The sequence below is a fragment of the Syngnathus leptorhynchus genome, chromosome 1, assembly GCF_054491065.1.
Source record: "Syngnathus leptorhynchus isolate UIUO chromosome 1, UIUO_Slep, whole genome shotgun sequence".
Classification (NCBI taxonomy): Eukaryota; Metazoa; Chordata; class Actinopteri; order Syngnathiformes; family Syngnathidae; genus Syngnathus; species Syngnathus leptorhynchus.
In genome coordinates, this window is record NC_141195.1 from 22954138 (window position 1) to 22975384 (window position 21247).

Consider the following 21247-nt stretch of genomic DNA (forward strand, 5'->3'; position numbering starts at 1 on the left):
CCACCCTTATGATTGATAAAAAAAAATTCAACAATATTGAATAAAGAATTGATTTCCATCCCCCATTACGTTGACATATCCAACTAATCAATTTAATTGAGTTAACCAAACCTAACCCTTATTTTACCTTCATTCGCCGAACTAAGGTTTACGTAAATGCTCGTCAGGAATAGTAAATTCCTAAGGAAGTACATTGAGGCATGTAAAGGGAGCCCCGCGCACGTCATCAATAATGGCCGATTGGTGCTGAGCGCCCATTAGATTATTGATGAGGTGAGAAGAACACACTTGTAATTATACAAGAGGGTTGAAAGCATCTCGGTCTTGAGTCATTTAGAACACGATCGAGATGTTGCCTTTACTTAAGCCGGGTTCAAAGCTCATTGGAGCGGCAGAGGAGGTTGGAAGGAGGTCGGAGACGGCCGCGCGGATAATTAGTGATTCCCCCTGGTCGATGGACCGCCGTGAAGATCACACACCATCTCGCAAATAGGAGGATTAAAATAATCAATAGCCTTGACTTCCATCGACCGGACGCGCGAGCGCGCACGGACACGCGCCTAGTAATTAGTGGTGCGCCGACAACTCGTCACGTGCACGCGCATTCCCAGAGGTCTGCTCTGTGTATAGTGAGGAAAAAGTTGAGCCACTTGTGCACGAAGTCACCAAACAAACTGGAGCCTTCTTTTTGTTGTCTTTTTTACAGCTTTGTCAACCAAAACGTTCACAGCACGCGCACGCAAAGCAATCCTGGTAATTAATAAAGCAAGCGAAATTAATTGGAATTTAGTTTGACAGTTTTACTGGAAACAGAATAAAACGGTTCAAATTAACGATCGTCGTCACTCGATACACCAAGTCATTTTTCTATTGGCTAATTGTCCATATGTTGGAAATGAAGTTTGATCAAATACAACCAATTAATTGACTGCAATCCCCGAAGAGGTACGTAACTTGTTTCCCGCTAATACCTATTTAAAGTTACCACCCGGACACTGAAAACGAGGAGCAACACTGCCCCCTGGTGTCGTATCACCAACACTACAGACGGGCCGTTTCATTGAAACAAATGCAATCACATCCAATGAAATCGTGTTTGAGGAGACTTTTATTCGAATGCAAAAAAAAAAAAAAGCCGGTGACATTAATAGCATGGGAAAGAAATGTTGTCTCGTCTGGGATAATATGAATTTTAGATGACTGATTTCAATTCCAATGACAAAATAAGCCAGCGATTCTGAGCCCAAATTCTTTGCCAATATTATAGTACATCAAAGAGAGTAGATCTTTGTGGATAAATATGAAATTGCTATCCAAATTTGACACTTTGGTAGCAGTAGTTATGACAATATTGGGTAGAGGAAGAAAAATCTCAGATGATGCATCTCGGAATGTGTCAAACAAAGCAAGCTTTAAGACTCCTTAATGAATTCATTCACGTCAGTCGTGTTGTTAAACTTGACGGCGGTAGCCGAAGTGATGTCTTCAGACGTATTAAGGAGCTTGTGGGGGGGGATTCGGACAGAAAACTGCAAAAGGAGGAACCGTGACAGGGTAAAAGACAAAAGGGAAAAAAAACAAATCAAATAAACAGCGTGATTCTTTTCGTCTTCAGCCGTTCATGACCATCCTGACCAGTTCTGAGGAGAGAGGAGGAGACAAAGAAAACATGTCAGGAGGGCGTGTCGACATGCTGCCCCCCCACAACAAAAAGGAAGGAAGCGTTGAAAGAAGGAGGCGAGGCAATGGTCTCGAGCTCTTTATTCAGCCCCAAGCGTTTGGCCGTGTCGACGCTCCAACGAGGGAGACGATGGAGGCAGCGGCCAGCTACCAATTCAGCTTACAGAGCAACTCTGCAGAATTCTGGTTAGTACAAACGCTCCAAGAGGAATCCTCCAACAGGCCGTCAACTGGCTAACGAGTTGCGCGTTTGTGTGAGAAGAGCCACACGGACGCAGAGAAGAAAAGTCCTTCATGCAAATGAGGTTGGGCTTTCCATGGATGACGCAAGCCACTTCCCCCCCCGTTTTACGCTGCAAGAGGTCCACACCCTCCCAACCAAGCTAATAGAGGCTTTCCCCACACACCGACAGGTTCAATTGTTTTTTTGAACCGCCACCACACGGACACTCGAGAGAGAGAGTTAGGGAGGCCCGATGCGAGTGCTTATTATGTTGAGGGAGAAAAAAAAAAAAAAAAAAAAACAAGCTCGGAAGCAGCAAAGCCCGCTCGTGCCGCCTGGCGGTATGTATACCCGCTGACCATACCGGCCCTCAGCCTGACATGATGTGGCGCACAAACGCTGTGGAGGAAGAAGAGTTACACACTTTGAGTGGTCCACACGGCAAAAGCAAGTCAGCACGCTTGAGGCGGCGCATTAGCGACCGTCCCCGCACGTCCATCCGAGATGGGCCGCGTCGGCTACGTCGAGGATTTCGCAACAGTTTGAGTGCGCCTACATTGGGAGACTTGCTACTTCAAATGCCTTCTTCTCTTTTGTCAATCATCACCCCCCCCCCCAATCTCACCTTCATAATTGATGCAGCCGTTTGCGTCTTCGTGTCCAGCCAGAAGAGTCTCCACCTCTTCCTCTGTCATTTTCTCTCCTGGAAGAAAAATCAACAGAAAAGTATTTCACTGTCGCCTTAATACAAACCCAGCCATCTACACTTACACAAAAGTGGCACTTTGAGAGCCGAAACAATATGTAGTGATCCAAAATATGAGTTACCCGCACTGTGCAAACCGTGAACAACGCTAAAAAATTATTGCTACTGCCGCTTGAAGTTTACGGTCAAAGTAAACATAAAAGAAAGAATGTCACGAAGCATGCAAATCGCAAGAACCAATAGCAAACTTTGAACACAAACATTGATATGTAGAGATGATACTCACATGCGTCAATTATTTATCTTCTGCAAAGACTGACCAACATTATTATCGCTTACTGAGGAATTTAGAGTGTCTCCACACGTGTTTGACTCCCCCTGGTGGCCGAGGCTGGTGCACCAAAAGGGGCAGTGCGGTCTCCATTTAAGTCAAATGCGGCAAAAACGCAAATGAGTGTGGTCACGGGACAAATTCCACTCATAATGTCAAGGTACGTTAGAGTTCGATGTTGAGCCCCGATGCTGCTGAGGGGTTCAACGATTGCGGCGAGACTTTTCAAAGGCATCTTCGTTCTTGTCAGGGTGCTCCCAATGTCGCAAACGCTCACCAAAAGTACTTTTCTTGAATGATGCAAACATTTTCGACCTTGCGTTTTCCGAGACATGTCATAATTGTGTTCCGACTGCCACCGACCTCTGCTGAGTCTCACTTACCGAGTGTGGTGAGGACATGGCGCAGCTCGGCGCCCATGACGGTGCCGTTGCCTTCCTTGTCAAAGACACGGAGGCCCTCCACAAAGTCCTCCATGGAGCCCTGATCTTTGTTTTTGGCGATGGTCTGGAGCATAGGCAAGAACCTCTCAAAGTCCAGCATCTTGGTGTTCATTTCTGAAGGAGAACATCAAAGTCAGCAAAGTCCATTGTGTGGTGACGAGGCCGCCGAGGCCGACTCACCCTCCGCTTTGGGGTTTCCCAGGACCTTGAGGACGTCGGCCGTGACGGGGTTCTGTCCCAGGGAGCGCATGACGTCCCCACACTGGCTGTAACAGATCATCCCTTCGCCTGTTCTGTCGAACAGCAGGAAGGCCTCCTTGAACTCTGCAACAGAAAGGGAGGACGACGATCAACTGAAAAGCCGCACCTACTGAAAGAGACGAGGATGGCGCGAGAACCATCAATAAATACTACATGGTAATGACGTCACCAACATGCAGGCAGATAAAAAATAAAAAAAAAAGAAGCCGACATTTAATATTGAAAGCGTTTAACACTAAAATGAGCCGAGAGTGCACATCTTGGTAGAAGGGTGGGGGGAAAAAAAAGAAAAGCAAGGTGGAGCTCAGGTTATATGCTTGAATGTTGTGGTTCCACAGCAAAGACCAATTGGATACTTGAATCCAACAACTTTGCCATTACAACAAAATGCAAACAAAAACGCTCTCAACAGAATTTCCTCTTGAGGGAGTAAAATTAGTCGAATAATCTGGGGGGGGAAAAAAAATAGCATATATGCGGAAAGACAAACAGGGGACTGAAATTAACATGGGGATTGTAACGCAGGGCCTGGACACAGCAAGCATTTGGACAAAAATGGCAGTGCACAAAAAAATGACTTCCAAGATGGTTGGACGCGTGCGGTCCCGGCCTGACCGTGGATCTTCAACGCGTTAAGAGAGTTCCTAACTATTTGAGTAAGTGGACAAGTCTATAAGTCAATCAACTTTGCGATTAGCGACTACTAAACACTAATCCTATCTGGCAATTTATCTGCTCACTTGATAAAAATACAATTGTAGTAAAGACTTAATTTCATGAGGAGATAACAGCAGTTTGGTGAAAATGCTTTCCTTTACTCCCGTCGGGAGTTGTTTGTCATCCGAGTGTTGCTGAAGTAACAAAGCTACTCTGCTTGCACTTAAAGCCGTTGATCGAGAGAGCAAATGACTGTATAATATTTAGCTCTAAATAGGGGAGACATGCCGGGATGTCAGACAAAGCAAAAACCAAGCCCAAGTCACTTCGGTAGTGTTGTGAGATGTGTTTTTATTGGCCCCGTTCAAAGGAATGCGTCTCTTCCCGTCTGGCATGAGACAACCTTACCCCAGCACCATATTTGGTAATAGAGGAGTGGAGAAAGGAGGAGGAGAGTGCATGAAGGAACACGGCCCATGATGTCAACGGTGTTCAAACATACATTAGCAGCACCAAAAAAGGGGAAGCAGCGAGACAACGACTATCTTGGAATTGATGAGCTAAAGTTTACGGTGACCTGACACAAAGCAGCAATGACAAAAGACTCCGCTCATGACTATGTTTGGCATTATAGCAGTGCAAATGCACGTCTCATCGTGTTACGCATCTGACAACTTTAGTCATGTTTTGGAACGCAACAAACAGCTCAAAGCATCTCAATCACGTCAACAACAACTCCGCCATATGCGAACATGCAAACCAAATCCAAAGTTAGCCAATATTTGCACTTAAAGGCGGTCTTCTACCGACTTACCATGAATTTGTTCGGGGTTAAACTCAATCTGTGAAAAAATAAGCAGTTGCAAGTGGAAAGGGGTGAAACTACAAAAGTAGGAAATTTAAAGTGCGTTGATTGGGACAGGAGGAAGACAAAAAAATAAAGCAAGGTGATAGTGGACGGAGGGCAAAGTGCCGTCTGAAATGAAACACAATGACACAGCATGCATAAAGAAGCGTGATGGTAACCAAAAAATAAATATGGAGTACTCACCCTGAATTTGATCGTCCGAGAAGTCAGACTGTTAAGAGACATTTAGCGAGATGAAAATGGTTTTGTAGTAGGTCGACGTTAGCAATGTTAGCTCCGCTCTAAAACATGTCGCCAGGCCTCTTTACTCTAACGAATTGTTTCATACTGTTTAACTTTGGACAATTAACGTTTATTATGTAATATTGATGCAAGTATTTTTGTTAAACTGCGCTCGATACTTTCATACAAGCTACATGCTAAGACTAGCTTGGGAAAAAGTTGCACTTCCGCTAGCAAGCAGCGAGCACAAGAACGACATTTTCAAATGAAAATCGATCGCAGCGATGATCCCAATAATAATTGTTAGAACACTTGTTTTTTTTTTTATGTCAAATGGGAAAAAAACTTACCATGTTTGAAGCGGATGAGGTGTGTCGGAGAAAAAAAAGAATGTGACAGTGACTACTACATGCACGATAGTCAGACTCGGGAGTGACGGCTCGGCTCGATGGGCGGGGTGAGGAATAAAAAAAAGAAAAAACGTCGCTCGACGTCATGACATCACCACAGTGACGTCACTTGAAGATATTTATTTGGTTATGGATGGATGATGAATTTCTACGCTTTGATAATAATGACAAAACAGTTTATTCATTGATGCACATGTATAAAGTGTTGCCGATTTTTTATTTTGTCCATAACCAGAATTTTTGTTTAAATACGATTGCCCCGATACCATTTATTGGTGTCACCGTGACGTCAATGACGATAAGTGTCATACGTTTCATCAAAAAAATAAAATAAAAATGGACGGATGTTCGTACAGCATTTATATTGTGGATGATGGCCATGCATAAATGTGAGACATATTGTAAAGGTTTCACACGTGACATTTGTCGTGGATGTCTTTGCACGCATACATTCTAACACAAGGCAGTTATGAGAAAACAGACACAAACATACACAAACATGACATTACTTGCAGTACACAAACACACAATTACTGCATAGGTAGACATCAATTGTATTTCCTTACACAAACATTCAATGTTTGCCACAGCAGGCAGTATAAGAGCAAACGTAAGTGTTCCCCAGACAGTGAAAATCAGTGAGTAATTGACAATCCCACCCCCATCCAGTAGATGGCAGCAACCTCCCTCCCCCAATAATATAGTTAAAATCGTTCTTGGCACAAAGATGCCACAAAACGGCACCAGTGCAATATTCTAGTTAGCCAGAGCAAAAATAGAGCACAGATAGAAGTGATTTAAAAAAAAAAATCAATAGGTTAATTTAAAGAAGGCACTGTATAAAATGCAGTATGCTGAAAAAGTCATTTCTAAGGCAGTCATGATATTTGTTCATTCTTACATTATTCTACGCCGTTATTTAATAGTAGAAGTGTCTGTCTGATGCACTGTGAGAGAAACCGCGTGGCAGCCTCACTCTCGGTGCCCTAGTTCTTATTTTAGCTTCTTTCTCACCACAGGTTGTGGCTGCCGTTTTTATTCATTGTGTGTTCCGTTGCAAACCATCATCACCCTGTATGTGCTTTCATATCTTCTGACAATAAACTGTGTAGAGTCACATACTGAGAAAGGTGCATGATTGACATCACTCACCTCCAAGGTACTGGGGTCAAACGGTGAATCTGATGGCCGCAGCATCCTCGGTTTCTGTTGTGGGGCTACTTTCGGTGCTGCAGGCAGGAGAGGAAAAGGGGGACCCAGGATGGGCTGGGCCAGTGGCGAAGGTGACTTCTTAATGGAAGGTTCTCTTTTTGGAGCCATCCTCAGCCTCTTGTGGGCTGCCTGGACTGTATGCTAGGAGTGACTGACGAAAGTATGTCAGCGTGATGGAGAAATGGGTTGAAGGAAAAGAACAGGTGATGATGCCAATGATGCTCAGGGACTGCACGGGTGAATGCATGGAGCATGAGGAAGTGAGAGAGAGTGAGGGGGTGAGGCAAAGCGTAGGAATAGAAGCCACCCATATGCCGGTGACATAAAGTGACAGATAGAACAATTTCATGTTATTCCACTTCATGGCAGAAGGTACATCATTCATATGCGCATCCACTTTTTGTGACAAATTTCTTTGGTGGTGTGTTTCATACTTCTCTAATATCGAATATCTTTGTTGACTAAATCAAGAGGAATCCTGCTATTGTTTAAATATTGTAGTTTGCAACTTAACCACTAGAGGTCACTGTTGGATTGTTGAAACAAACTCGTGTATTTTCTCGCTCTCTCGCTCTCTCGCTCTCTCGCTCTCTCGCTCTCTCGCTCTATCATCCATCCATCCATCCATCCATCCATCCATCCATCCATCCATCCATCCATCCATCCATCCATCCATCCATCCATCCATCCATCCATCCATCCATCCATCCATCCATCCATCCATCCATCCATCCATCCATCCATCCATCCATCCATCCATCCATCCATCCATCCATCCATCCATCCATCCATCCATCCATCCATCCATCCATCCATCCATCCATCCATCCATCCATCCATCTATCTATCTATCTATCTATCTATCTATCTATCTATCTATCTATCTATCTATCTATCTATCTATCTATCTATCTATCTATCTATCTATCTATCTATCTATCTATCTATCTATCTATCTATCTATCTATCTATCTATCTATCTATCTATCTATCTATCTATCTATCTATCTATCTATCTATCTATCTATCTATCTATCTATCTATCTATCTATCTATCTATCTATCTATCTATCTATCTATCTATCTATCTATCTATCTATCTATCTATCTATCTATCTATCTATCTATCTATCTATCTATCTATCTATCTATCTATCTATCTATCTATCTATCTATCTATCTATCTATCTATCTATCTATCTATCTATCTATCTATCTATCTATCTATCTATCTATCTATCTATCTATCTATCTATCTATCTATCTATCTATCTATCTATCTATCTATCTATCTATCTATCTATCTATCTATCTATCTATCTATCTATCTATCTATCTATCTATCTATCTATCTATCTATCTATCTATCTATCTATCTATCTATCTATCTATCTATCTATCCATCCAAGGAACGCGAGCGTGACTTTGGGGCGCAATCCATCGCACACTCAATGAGCCTTGAAATCACCTTATTTATTTGTGCTGAACCCCGAACAAAGGCGGCAAGCAAAGCCACGCCGCGAGACTAAATGGCACCTCTGACGCCACAACCATGAATTGTGCAACCTCAACAGCAAAAGTAAAATAGGACAATGACATTTTTACCAAAGCCCAGCATTCGAACTGTGCTGTTGGGAAACTGTGTGTCTATTGGCTTGGCATTGCCACACTGATGTCTATTCATGGGCCACGCGATTGTGGCAAGTCTGCCGAGCAGACAGCTCAGTGTCAAGCACTTTAAGGAGATTAACTGCATGAACAGACTCACGTTTTTTTACCCTGTCATCTCGATAATCCAGCACAAGAAGCTAATATCTCCACCAATAACGCTACAGCGCGCCTGCTTTCAGATCGATTGCTACTCTCTTTTAATTGGCAAATTGAATTTTAATAACGCTGCGATGATATTTCGGCGCATCTAAGCATCGGACGGTCGTCCTCTTTTATGATCGTTTGGCACTTCATTCTGAAAACTATGCGTCACATATACTTTACTCGTTTTGTGTTGAGTGCAGGGAGAAATTAAATTAGTGTAAGTTGAAGGAAACGTTTCAACAGATCCTCTGAGATGTTCCCACTGGCTAATGAAATTATGGCAGCTCTCCTACCTAATGCCATTCAAAGCCCCCCAACCCCACCCCCAAGCAAATCTCCAAACCACCTGATTTATTTTTAATGATATTACACCCCTCAGTTGGCTGTGTCATGGTAATAATCGGGGCCGCTCCAGCTGCCTGGAGACCACATTAGCCGGGCTTAATATTGGCAGCGCGGGGCCCGTCGAACAATGAGGCGATGGAATCGGGAGCTTAGCGGCAGGCTAGCCAATGGGCATACTGCAGGAGGTCGCGTATAGGCGTAAACCGAGGTGCTCTAGTTCCCTGTGCCCCGGAGGACTGGCATCATTATTAAGATGGGCCCGCAGCAGCTAGCGCCGAGCGTCTCGGACATCAAAACCATGCTGCCCGGGGAGCATGAAACAAGTTGCAAAGTGATACCCCGCTCCGTGCCAAGACAAAATCCAAGCATATGCACTTTAGCCCCGCCCCCCCCCCTGCTGTGACAAAGTCAGCCAAAAAGGTTTGGCCGGTCGTATGACATTAAATCAACAACTCAGAAGGACGGATGACACCAAACGCTCAACACTCGCATCAACGTTTGAAAGTACGCCACGGGACAATGCGAACGTATTAGTCGAGTGCTTTTGTCGGTTGGTCTAATTTCTCTGGCGGGCTCGTCGTGTTGCTGTATTTGCATAATGGTCACAGTGGGAATCAGACGAGGCCACTTGTGGGATACTCGCACCTGATCACAGATACACGATGGATGGCTCTTTGCCAATCACAGTTCTACGAGTCTCCCACCCCATTTCTGATCATATGCCGAACGTTACGTTTACATATTTGTTGGATTGTACGCCGCACGATTCAGTCAGCTATTATGTTTTGGCCCAAGTTGTTGTTTGGATGGGATTTTGTATGGGGGCTCGCAGATTAGCGCCGTTGATTAGTGGTTGGGTGTAATCCTTTCAGCCCCTCTCTCTCTGCAAAACACCCCTGGGATATGGCCGTCTCCCTCAGGAGCGCTAGCGTGGCAGATGGTTCCCCCCCGGCTCTGCCCCCTCCGACATGAAGCACACCCAAAAACACTGTTGATGTCCTGGGACGGAGGTTGTAAAGTATCCCGAATATGAAACCACAGGCACCTTTGTTGAACGGCTCTCTCTCCACTTAGTGAGAATTGCCCTCGAGCCAGATTCCCATTCTGTTGCTATCCGCGCGATTGGAATGTTTTGCCAATCCATTAGCCCAAAGGAAGACGGAATAAGCTGCAAACAATCTGCTCATATCGCCGCAAATCGTGCAGGATGTTAGCAAAATACAATTTGAAGAATCCGATTCAAGTGTCACATATGTTTTATATACAATGGATATCTGGGTGAGTCCAACTGGCTTTCCTAAAAAAAAAAATAAAATAAAAATAAAATAGTTTGCGTGTGCGTATGACATACAAACTATATTTTAAACTTCTTGAAGAAATTAAAATCAATTTCACTGACAGTAATTTTCTGAAATGATCATATTTTCTGGACTATAAATCGATCCTGAGTATAAATTGCACCCCCGGTCAAAATATGAAAAAAAAAATGCAACTTATAGTCCGGAAAATACGGTAAGCTACTTTTTAATTTTTTCCTTTACATTTTAAATGCCTTGATTTTTTTTTTACTGCATTTAAATGTACTTTTTAAAGTAATTCTTTGTAAGATACTTTTGTTTTCTTTGCTTTGCTTTTTTAGCTGTCAGAGTTGTTTCGGGCATTTGCTTGCGTAAGAAAGACAAAATGTCTTCCATGACAGCTTCAATGAACACCAAAGGACCATATCTACAATACTTCTCCCCAATCCATTGATGTGTGCAAACGTGTAGCAAGTCCTTCCTTCCTTCCTTCCTTCCTTCCTTCCTTCCTTCCTTCCTTCCTTCCTTCCTTCCTTCCTTCCTTCCTTCCTTCCTTCCTTCCTTCCTTCCTTCCTTCCTTCCTTCCTTCCTCGCAAAACAATACACTGGCATCACTCGGACTTACTCACACTGTGCCATGCATGCGGCCCGCCCCTTCTCCCCGCTCACTCCATCTTTTATGATGTCTACAAGGGCTCAGCTTTCAACAGCGGTGTGTGTGTGTGTGTGTATGTGTGTGTGTGTGGAGAGAGCTTTAATTCCCATTGTGTCGGCAGAGTCCTGGTGTGTGTGAGTGCGACTGTGTTTTAGCAAAGGAGGGAGATGAAGAAAAAGACAGGAACAAGGACCCATCTGTCAGCACCGACCAAGGAGCCCTCCCATTTCACTGCGAGGCCCTGGGGACATGAGTGAGAGACAACTCACTTGTGGTAGTGATTCTTTTTTTTTTTGTTGTAAGTAAGGGGGTTAGCCTCATTATTAGGAACAGCAGAACTCAAATAGCTGGTACAAGACTCCCCCTATAATGACTCCAAAAAATACAGATGGCCAAACCCAGCGGTGCCTTGAGATACGATTGATCCGACTTACCAACTTGATACGAGGCGTCAGTTAGTTTGCTTTATCCGATTTGACATGAGAGCAAAAATTCGTGACAGGAGCGCTGTATGCAGTGAACTCAACAAATATTTCACCAAGCGACACTTGTGCAGTGATTCGACGATTCTTCAAAAAATGAGGCTTCAAGGTAATTAATGACAATCAAAGTTGAATTTGGCTGTCAGAGTAAGACAAATACCAGTTGTGTCTTTAAATCAACCACATTCTAGCTTTCCATTCATGAAAAGCCATCTTAGCTTCATGCTAACAAACAATATAACTCTCCATAGACATGCTAACAAATAGCACACGAATGGTGGAGCAACACATGTGGGCTGACAATCTAACAATATATCCTTCATCGTCTTCATCTTCACGTAAATCCATTTGTCTTATAATACCGCCCCAAGTGGCAAAAACAGGCTCACCGGAAGAACCAGCACTAATATAATGAATAAATCATCAACCACAAACTCATTTTATTCTCTAAAAAAAAAAAAGAGTAATATTTCCCTCATTAAAGCATATTACTAAAATATTTTTTGGGTGAAGGCTGGAACAGATGATTGGCATTTCCATTCACTTCAAGTTGATTTGCGATAGGACTGATATACACTCCAGCACGCTGTTCAATTCTCTCGCAAACGACGAAACTAAAATGAAAAGTTGCGACGTGATTTCGGCTCCGACGCGTGACCTCTTCCAGAAGATTGGCTTTGTGTGTTAGCGCAAATGGGAGCAGGATGCCATTCCCTTTCCGTTGGACTGACGTTCGGAGCGGTGGGGATTGCGGGAGATGACGAGGTTCGAATTCCCTGTGCAGGCTGCAGGTGCGATGGAGGCCATGCTCACTCGCGGGACGTATACGTGGGGGGGGGCAGGGGTGCATGTACCTGGGGAGTGGGCCTCTCTCTATACGCACACGCAACCTCCGGCAATATCCCATTGGATTGTGCACACGTCCTTTTCAGATTTTTTTTCTTTTTCATCTATAATCATATTATACAATGTTATATTCCTCATAGAAAAAAATAAACAACAACAATTTGCGTTATGAGCAAGATGACAGAATGAATTGAACTGGTATCTCAAAGCAGCGCTTCCGACACGAGTGCGTGCACGCGCGCTGGCGCGCACCCCCAAAAAGCGCACTGGCCAAAGGACTGAGGGCCGTTATAGATGTCTAAATGCTGTTTCAGCACGAGACCGCATCCGCGGACAGGCGAATGACGCGTGAGCATCCAAGCAACAGATGCCCCCACCCCCAAGACCCACCCCCAGCACGCCTCCGAAATGCAGCCATCTGTCAGGCTCCGTTCAATAAATCGTTGGACTGAACCGCGCGCGAACCGCCGCTCTTGCATTCACGCGCGACGTTGCGACGAGTCACGTGATCCTCTTTAAGCCGCTCCAAGCAAAAGTGCGTGCATGCAAACTTCCTGCATGTATGCGTGCTGCTTGGCAAAGTTGAGGACCCCCCCCCCCCCCCCTCTGGTCTCGTGCAAGAAGGGATCAATGTGGGGGCACGTGCGAGGCGCGAGACCCCCGAGAGGACAATGTGGTCCCCTACTGGGCCGAGGCTCGCCACGCACGGGGCCGCCGGCCCTTTATTATGCCACCACAAAATGTGAAAACGCTTCAATATGGAGCGTGTAAAAACAAGACGGCCTTTACTGTCACGGCAGTTTTGCAGCTAGCAAATTCAAAATGGAGGGCGGCACAATTTTTCACTATTGCGTTTTATTAAACACAACTTTTTTATTTTTATTTTGCGGCCTAATGTTGTAAAAACCTTCAAATATAAATTGTTGACATTTATGGCAACAAAATATAGCGCAACAAATGCAATACAGCAAATGAAGCAAAATTTCACAACAGAAAAACTTAAAACATATAATGAAATTGCTCAATTTAGAATGTTATGAAAGGCCAACGGGTGCATTGAATTTATTATGATCAAAATGCCGTTTCGATTATTGACAAAATTTTTCCTCGCCAGTGACACACACACACACACACACACGCACAAACCCGCACAAAAATCCAGAATTTTGATTGGGGAAAAAAAGGGGAGAAAAATCTCGGAGCTAGTGACCGAGCCCAAACACGTTTTTAATTTCATCTAAGAAACTTAGTTTTTATCTATTTAATCCAAGGCGGTCCACAGTTTCCCATCCCGGACACATCCAAGCTCCCAATATTCGGTTTCCAAAATCTGGGCTGTTGATTGTCGCGCCAAGCGAATCTCCAATAAGGAGCGGAAGACGACGCACGCTCAGTAACGTGCAAGAAAACAATCAAACGACGGAGTGCATGCATGACGCACACACACACACGCACACACACACACAAACACACACACACACCTGCTCTCCGCGCAGCAAGCTGTCAGAAGCACTTAAATCCACGCGCATGGAGGAGCGTCTCCTCGCCCGGCCACAAGCAGCCGTACAATGTGGGCCTAATGAAGTGGAAAATTCCTAATCCAACCGACTAATGATGAGATAGACAATCGATTAAAATGCTTAACGCAAATCGGCATTCAAACGATTTTAATCCCGCATGCACTGTCGCCGATGTCGCAAATGAAGGCAATAAATCCGATTTTTATTTTAATACCACTTGCAAACGTGAAGAATAGATAGCACATCTCTTTTGGTGAACACATTCATTACGGTGATTATTATCTTAACGTAAAATCTGCTTTTAATTATTCGTTTCTATGCAAATCTATAGAAACTTTTCAACAACTAAGTGACGTTCCCCCGCTATGCAAATTGATGGTCCTGTTCAGGATGAAGTGACTGGCTTGACTTGTCTCCGAGCACAAATGACCCCCCCCCCAATGACACCCCCCCCCCCCGCCCGCTCCATGCTTGTCTTGCGCTTATAAAACAGTGATTAGGCATGCAGCGGGGCGTGCGCGCGCTCTCTCTCTCTCTCTCTCTCTCTCTCTCTCTCTCTCTCTCTCTCTCTCTCTCTCTCTCTCTCTCTCTCTCTCTCTCTCTCTCTCTCTCTCTCTCTCTCTCTCTCTCTCTCTCTCTCTCTCTCTCTCTCTCTCTCTCTCTCTCTCTCTCTCTCTTTGCTCACAAATGTTGTAAAACTTTTGGCCACGAGACTGCCACGCGTGTTTCAATGGGCCGAGGGTGTGGCGTGGGAGGGAGGGGCTTACGGGGCTTAGGGCAACAAATCTCAGCGCGCTCCAGTCATTTTGGGACGAAGCCTCCATGCATATATGCGCCCCAGTGGCCAACTGAGTTTGGGGACAGTGGCACAAGTACGAGACAAACGCGCAGACGTTGGACTTTCTTTTTCACTTCTTCATATTCTTTCTTTGACCGGACCACCGTCTGCCCAAACAGGTGCGTTGCATTTGATCCAGCTTGACTTCTAGATGTCATTTTTTACGACAGATAGACGGCAATATTTTTTTTACAAATACTTTCTTCTCAAAATTCATAAATAGGACAACATTAAAATGCAAAATCTACAGTTTAGATTAAATACATAAAGTCAAGTAATCTGTCTCATTTTTACATACTGGTGCACACTTATCTGGAACATTTAAAAAAAATCTATAGTTATATTTTTATGTATTTTTTGCATGAATAAACAAGAAAAATAAAGAATAATTATTACGTTATTTCAACTGAAAAATAAAACTGAAAAATAAAACATTTTTTTTTGAGAGGGGTGTGCATGTGAACACATTTTTTGATTTTCATGTTGTCCCATTTAATCTTTAGGCTTTATTTGCTGGCTAAATCCTGCCGTGTCCCAGATTGACAGCGTCCTTATGCCGTTCTCATTCCTCTCCTTTATTATTTTCTGTGAATCTCACGATATTACAATGCAAGGATATGTCAAATGTAGGAAAGGGGCTCATGCATGGCGATGCGTGAGCTGTTCACCTCGTGGTGCTGAAAGTGGATATCAAACATGTAATTTGAAGTTGTTCTTTGACTCACGGTACACAATGTCCCCTTTTTTGCGCAGAGCAAAATGATGAACAAGCCATTTGGAAAGAGCGGCGATATGAGTGAGCTGGTGGGTTCCCTGGCCTGGCTGGAAGAAGACGGCAGCTCTCAGGATGGCGAGGAAAGCCCCGAGATGAGGGGCCACCATGTCCTGCTTGAAGGAAGCAGACACTCCTGCTCTGAGCTGGGCAGCGAGGACATGGAAGAAGAAGAGGAGGAGGAAGAGGAGGAGTTGATGAGTGGGCCTAATGGAGAAATGGCTCCTAAAAGGAGGGGACCCAAGAAGAAGAAGATGACCAAGGCTCGTCAGGAGCGCTTCCGGGCCCGCCGCATGAAGGCCAACGCCAGGGAACGCTCGCGCATGCACGGCCTGAACGACGCGCTGGACAATTTGCGTCGAGTGATGCCCTGCTACTCCAAAACGCAGAAGCTGTCCAAGATTGAGACACTGCGGCTAGCCCGCAACTACATCTGGGCGCTGTCGGAGGTACTGGAGAACGGCCAGTCTCCGGAGAGCCACGGCTTCATGGAGATGCTGTGCAAAGGCCTTTCGCAGCCCACCAGCAACTTGGTGGCCGGCTGCCTGCAGCTGGGCCCGGCGCCCTTGCTCATCAACAAGCCGGAGGACAAGTGCGGAGGCCCCGGCTCGGTTGCCGCGGGGGGTCAAGCCGGCCGTGGCCTCAGCTACCCGTCCCCGGGGCTCCCCAGCCCCCCTTACGGCTCCCTGGAGGCATCCCACCTCCTCCACATGAAGGGCTTCAAGGGGGGGCAGTCATTCGACCATCCCTCCCCTCATGAATGCGGCGGCGGTGGCGGCACCCCGCCGTACGACGGGCCCCTCACGCCCCCCCTCAGCATCAGCGGTAACTTTGCCCTGAAGCAGGAGCCGTCGCCCCAGGAGTCCGAGAGGAACTACACGAACCACCACGCCCATTACCTGACGTCCCACCATTACCCCGCCTCGGCGAGCGCCGGCTTAGCCGGGGGGCATCAGGGCCACCCGCTCTTCCAGGCGTCCCGCTACGAGCTGCCCCTGGATGTGGCCTTTGACTCCTTCGCTTCTTCTCATCTGTTGGCCGCTCAGATGGGTACCATGTGAAAAGACCCGCGCGGACTTTGAAATGGTCAACGTGCTGCCACTTTTCTACCTTTGCTATTCAAAGCGCTTGACACTACTTCCTCATTGGGCCAGGGGGGTCAGCGTGGGGGGAGGGGTCAGCGTCTTGCTCAAGGACACTTGCTCATATCGGCTGAGGATCGAACCTCCAACCTCTGGCTCGGGGGACGACAATATTCTGCACCAAACTTGAAGTCGATGCATGTTTGCATTCATGGACCGCATACGATGATGCGAAGGGCCAGTTCTGGGCCCCGGGCCTCAAAGTTGGACACCAGTGCTACAGAACCGGCAGTACTTTGCATCACCTGAGAGGGCGACCACCTTTCAAAGAGCGACTCGTCAGCTCCCATCCATCTACCTGATCCTCAACATCTCTTTGAACAAAGGGCACAAAACTTTCCATCCACCTGAAATTGCCCGCAGCCATTGAGCGTCTCAGCAGCGGAGCCATGAATTTATTTATAAATTTGTATTTAATATTTATTTTGATCCTGTCTGTCTTTTTACAAAAAAAACCTGTCTTCTCTATTTTTTCATTTTGTTTTCTTTTGTCTTCTCGGTTTGTCCTTGGCAGCTGTACTGTATTTAAGTTATTTATTGGAGCTCTTTCAGGTACTTGTTGATTGGGTGTCACAATCTTTGGATGTCGACGTTGTAAATATTTTTGCCGTTTCGCACTTAATTGAATAAATATTCTTATACAGTATTGGATGCTCTTTCCGTCGTAAGATTTTGTTTGGGCTCGTGCAATTTTACTCCATGCCGTATTCTAGATAATTATTAGAAATTATTAAAATTATTGGAAGACTGATTAAAGATAAAACATAAAAAAATAATAATAAATAAATAAATAAATAAATAAATAAATAAATAAATAAATAAATAAATAAATAAATAAATAAATAAAATACACAGGGACCACATATAAAATTATGGTTTGTTCGCATTTTGATATAAAACTAACATAGCTTGAGGATAGTCTGCCATTTTGCTACACTTTATTTCATTCATGGTGACAAAAGCGCAAGTAGAGGCTTTTTTTTTTTTTTTTTTTTTTTTTTTTTTTTTAAGTGGAGTCCCACCAGAACTCATTTTCCAAGATGTGTGAGCGTGCACGATGTGTGGACTTCACGCAGTCAGGCGGGTGTGCGAGACCCCGTTGTGGGCCATGGGAAACATCACTTGAGGAACAGGTGAATGTGGCACGGGCTTTTTCCTCCAGCTCTCCCACATGTCCCCGTTTCCCATCATGCCAAAACACTGCAGGGCAAAAAGTCATCTTTCATCCTCCATACAAAGCAAAAAAAAAAAGAAGAAGAAACGAGCAGATTTTTTAGTGGCAACGGACACAAAGCCAACAAACAATGATGTGCATTTCCCCAAGTGGCCGCGTATCATCTTGCACATTTATATCACTCCCTTAATGTCAAAAAGCCGAGTTTGCACTTTAATGAGCCCGTCGAGTGACTTGATGGCACTCGAGGTGAACAAAGACGAGGGTGGCAGAGCGCGACGTCCATGTGTACGAACAACCCGGCTGAAGCAGAAGAGGTGCCTCGTTGTCCAAAAGAATGTGCCCCCTCTTCAGATGGCTCTCCAAAGGTTTGTCTTTTCCAGTTGGGGCTGAAAGGCCGCAGGAGGAAAAGGGAATGATTGTTTTACAGGGCGCCACTGGTCTATTGTGAGCGCAGCCTGTTCTTTCTCTTGACCTGCGACCTCTATTGTTGCGGGGTTCTCTCGTTCGGGGAGGGCAGACAGCTGGGGGAACCGCGGGGGGGGGCTGACGGACAGCTGGGCCAATTTAGGAAGAGCAGAGTGAGAGCATGCGAGCCAGCAAACGGGCGGCACGGCCCACAGAAAAGGGGAGCAGTGTGCCGAGGGGTAGAAGGGGAGGCAGAGGGCAACAGAGGTGACCGGGGGGGTCCTTGCTCTTCATTCACAACTTTGTCCCGACTGCTCTTTGGCATATAGTGACACATAGCTGTACACACAGACAGACGTTCGGCCTGTGAGAAAGTACTGCCGGAGTCAGTTGGCGCGCATGCAGCCTCTTTGTGCTCTTTTGCCGATGGAGGGGAGGGGGGGGGGGGAGTCATAGATTCTCCCCTCCCCAAATCTGAATATGATGGATCCGAATAAATAACAATATATATGAAGAAATAATGAATTCACTTTGCAGAATGCGCCAAATCTGAATATAAGAAGAAATAATAATAACATATATAAATAAATGATAAATTAACTTTGCAGAATGCAGACAAGAGCGATTACACACCTGGACTGCAAAAGCAATGACAAAGAAAAATTGAAACGTTGTGAAAAGAGAACATTGTAGACTCGGTAATAAGGTCAACCAAGTACAATGATTCAAGGAGACATTTGTCACAATTTGAAAAGTGTCTTGATAAAGTGTCAGAATAAAACTTGACAAAAAGGATCAAGTATTACAGGACACACCAATGTCTTTCATCACCATAGTGAGCAAAGCGAAGCTTCAGGGATTACGACTAGGTAAGCGGCTTGTTTTCGAGAAGCTTCGAGTCTGAAGACAAATGTGTTAGCGTAGGCTGCATCTCATCACGCAAGCCCGGAAATTTGCCAAATAACCATATCCATCCAACCCCACGTCGAGAACCTTTAGCAACTTGGGAGTATGTGACACTATGTGGTATTGTTTGGGAAAACTGCAGCTCTGCTTACCTTTCAGACTTGGCAGGATCAATGTTGTCTTGGCGCCAGTTAAAATTTGCGGGTCTCGCTGCAAAGTCATCGAACGAGAAGATACGGTGTCACAACTGGGGAAAATATACAAAAGCTGCTCACAAAACATTGTCTTCATTTTAGACATGTTGGCTGAGCCAACTATTTGGAAACAAACAGTTAAGGAAGACATTTCCCTTCATTTGTTCATAATTCTGCATTGTTTGTGTCAATATCAATCATGAGCTTGTACGGTTCATTTCAAATGTATTTATTTTCATATTGCTGTGCTGTAAATTGTTTGGGAACTGGAGTTCACCTTACATATACACTTAAAGACCTTTTTTTTTTTTCCTCCATCTTGCGGTCTACAAATACAGTAAACATTTAAAAATAATAAGTAAATAAATAAATAAAACAAGGCATATTCACAAAAAATGCAAACAAAAACAGAAATGAAACAAAAATCTTCAAGTAACTCAAATAAAAAAATCTCAAACCACGATAATCTCGCCTCGCAACAATGTGAACGGCAACTATTTGTGACATTGGCCATACGGGAAGCTTGCTAGCTAGCCATCTTCTGCGTTTACTAGATTAGCGTTTGTGTGCGCCGGCCGCACATCCTTAATCCAGCAGGCCAACAACAGTGGCAGGCCAGGCCACCAAAATGAAAAGGCCCTGATCCATAGGAGCGAGATTGAGGGATAAAGCATTGTGATTAAGATTGTATTAATGGGGCCATGGGAGCTTGGAAGGCTTTAATCAGTGTCTGTGCGCCAGTAATCCCTTGGCCTCAGCCCCTCCCCTCCCCTCCCCCCCCTGGTGGGGCACACGCAGGGTTTTGATGGCCCGCACTTGGGGGTAGAGAAGCCTCAAACATCGGAGCCTCAGGAGCAGGTGGTGGAGGACACACAGAACCAGGAGATGATGGTGATGTTAGAATCATCAAGAGAAAAAGAGAGGAGATATTTCACAATTCCCTGCTCGCCTCGGGGCTAATCCTGAGCAGCTCGCACGCGGACCCGTGACCTCACGCCAGAGGTGACGCGGTGTGCACGAGGACGCGGGGCGGGCATTCTCCACCCGAGCGCGCCTCGCTCACAGTATTAGCGTGTGGAAGTTAAAGAGCTTCTAATGGGATCTGAATGCTGTGGTGTTTACCCTGCCGCCGCCCGCCCCGCCCCCTCCTTGCACGCCCACTGCATTGTGGAACTTGCCGGGCTTTGGCGTTTGACAATAGGGCGAGTGTGGGGACAGATGGAGGTCCCTTTTGGAAGAGGCCACAAAAACAGCCAAGGTAGGAGGGCCCGGGTGTCTGAGAGGCGGGACGTGGGATAACTTGGAAAAGAAGGAGAGAGGGGGCAGGAGAGGAAGGAGATGCTGAATATTGTGATGCTGCACGGACTTGCCTTGAGCTTTTAAAAGTGACATCAGTTCAAATCGAAAGATAAGAACAGTAGTCTAGCTTGCCACTGTGCAGTGAATATTTTCTATGCTTTAACCTGCATAGCAACAGGAGCCAAAATGTGGGAGGAGCTTGCCCAAAAAAAAGATAGATACCGTCAATACTTTTATAAATACTATGACATAATATATCCGAGCATAATATAGGCCGTTTCCTTTTATATAATATATAAAATACATATATATAATAAATATATTTGTCATTTTTTTATTATAATATAAAATATAATATAGTATATTTAGTATATTATTTATATAATATTTATAATATATAATTTTTATAAATAATTTTGCCCAGTGATTGTAAAAGTGAGGAAGGTGTACAACTTGTCATACTTGACTTTTTCCAGTGGTACCCTAGCTGTAAACCCGAGTAAGTTCACAGAAAAAAAAAAAGTCAGATACTTTTATGGG

General features: G+C 44.9%; 2 protein-coding genes across 3 annotated transcripts; one reads left to right on the forward strand and one right to left on the reverse strand.

The window, feature by feature from the left end:
- Positions 1-1090: 1090 nt before the first annotated feature.
- On the reverse strand, positions 1091-7121 carry LOC147062764 (myosin light polypeptide 6). Its single transcript, XM_085908279.1, has 6 exons — positions 6954-7121; positions 5353-5380; positions 3564-3707; positions 3324-3497; positions 2529-2606; positions 1091-1640 (listed from the first exon to the last, which is right to left on the reverse strand). Exons 1-6 carry the CDS (start codon positions 7119-7121, stop codon positions 1612-1614), a joined length of 621 nt encoding a protein of 206 aa, XP_085764405.1. The 3' UTR covers positions 1091-1611.
- On the forward strand, positions 5773-16645 carry neurod4 (neuronal differentiation 4). 2 transcript variants are annotated; one of them, XM_085908259.1, is made up of 2 exons: positions 5773-5848; positions 15566-16645. In XM_085908259.1, the coding sequence occupies exons 1-2, from the start codon at positions 5840-5842 to the stop codon at positions 16643-16645; spliced, it is 1089 nt and encodes a 362-aa protein (XP_085764385.1). In that variant the 5' UTR covers positions 5773-5839. The 2 variants fall into 2 exon arrangements, with proteins under 2 accessions (XP_085764385.1, XP_085764393.1); XM_085908267.1 differs by lacking the exon at positions 5773-5848 and adding an exon at positions 14827-14931.
- The last annotated feature ends 4602 nt before the right edge of the window (positions 16646-21247 follow it).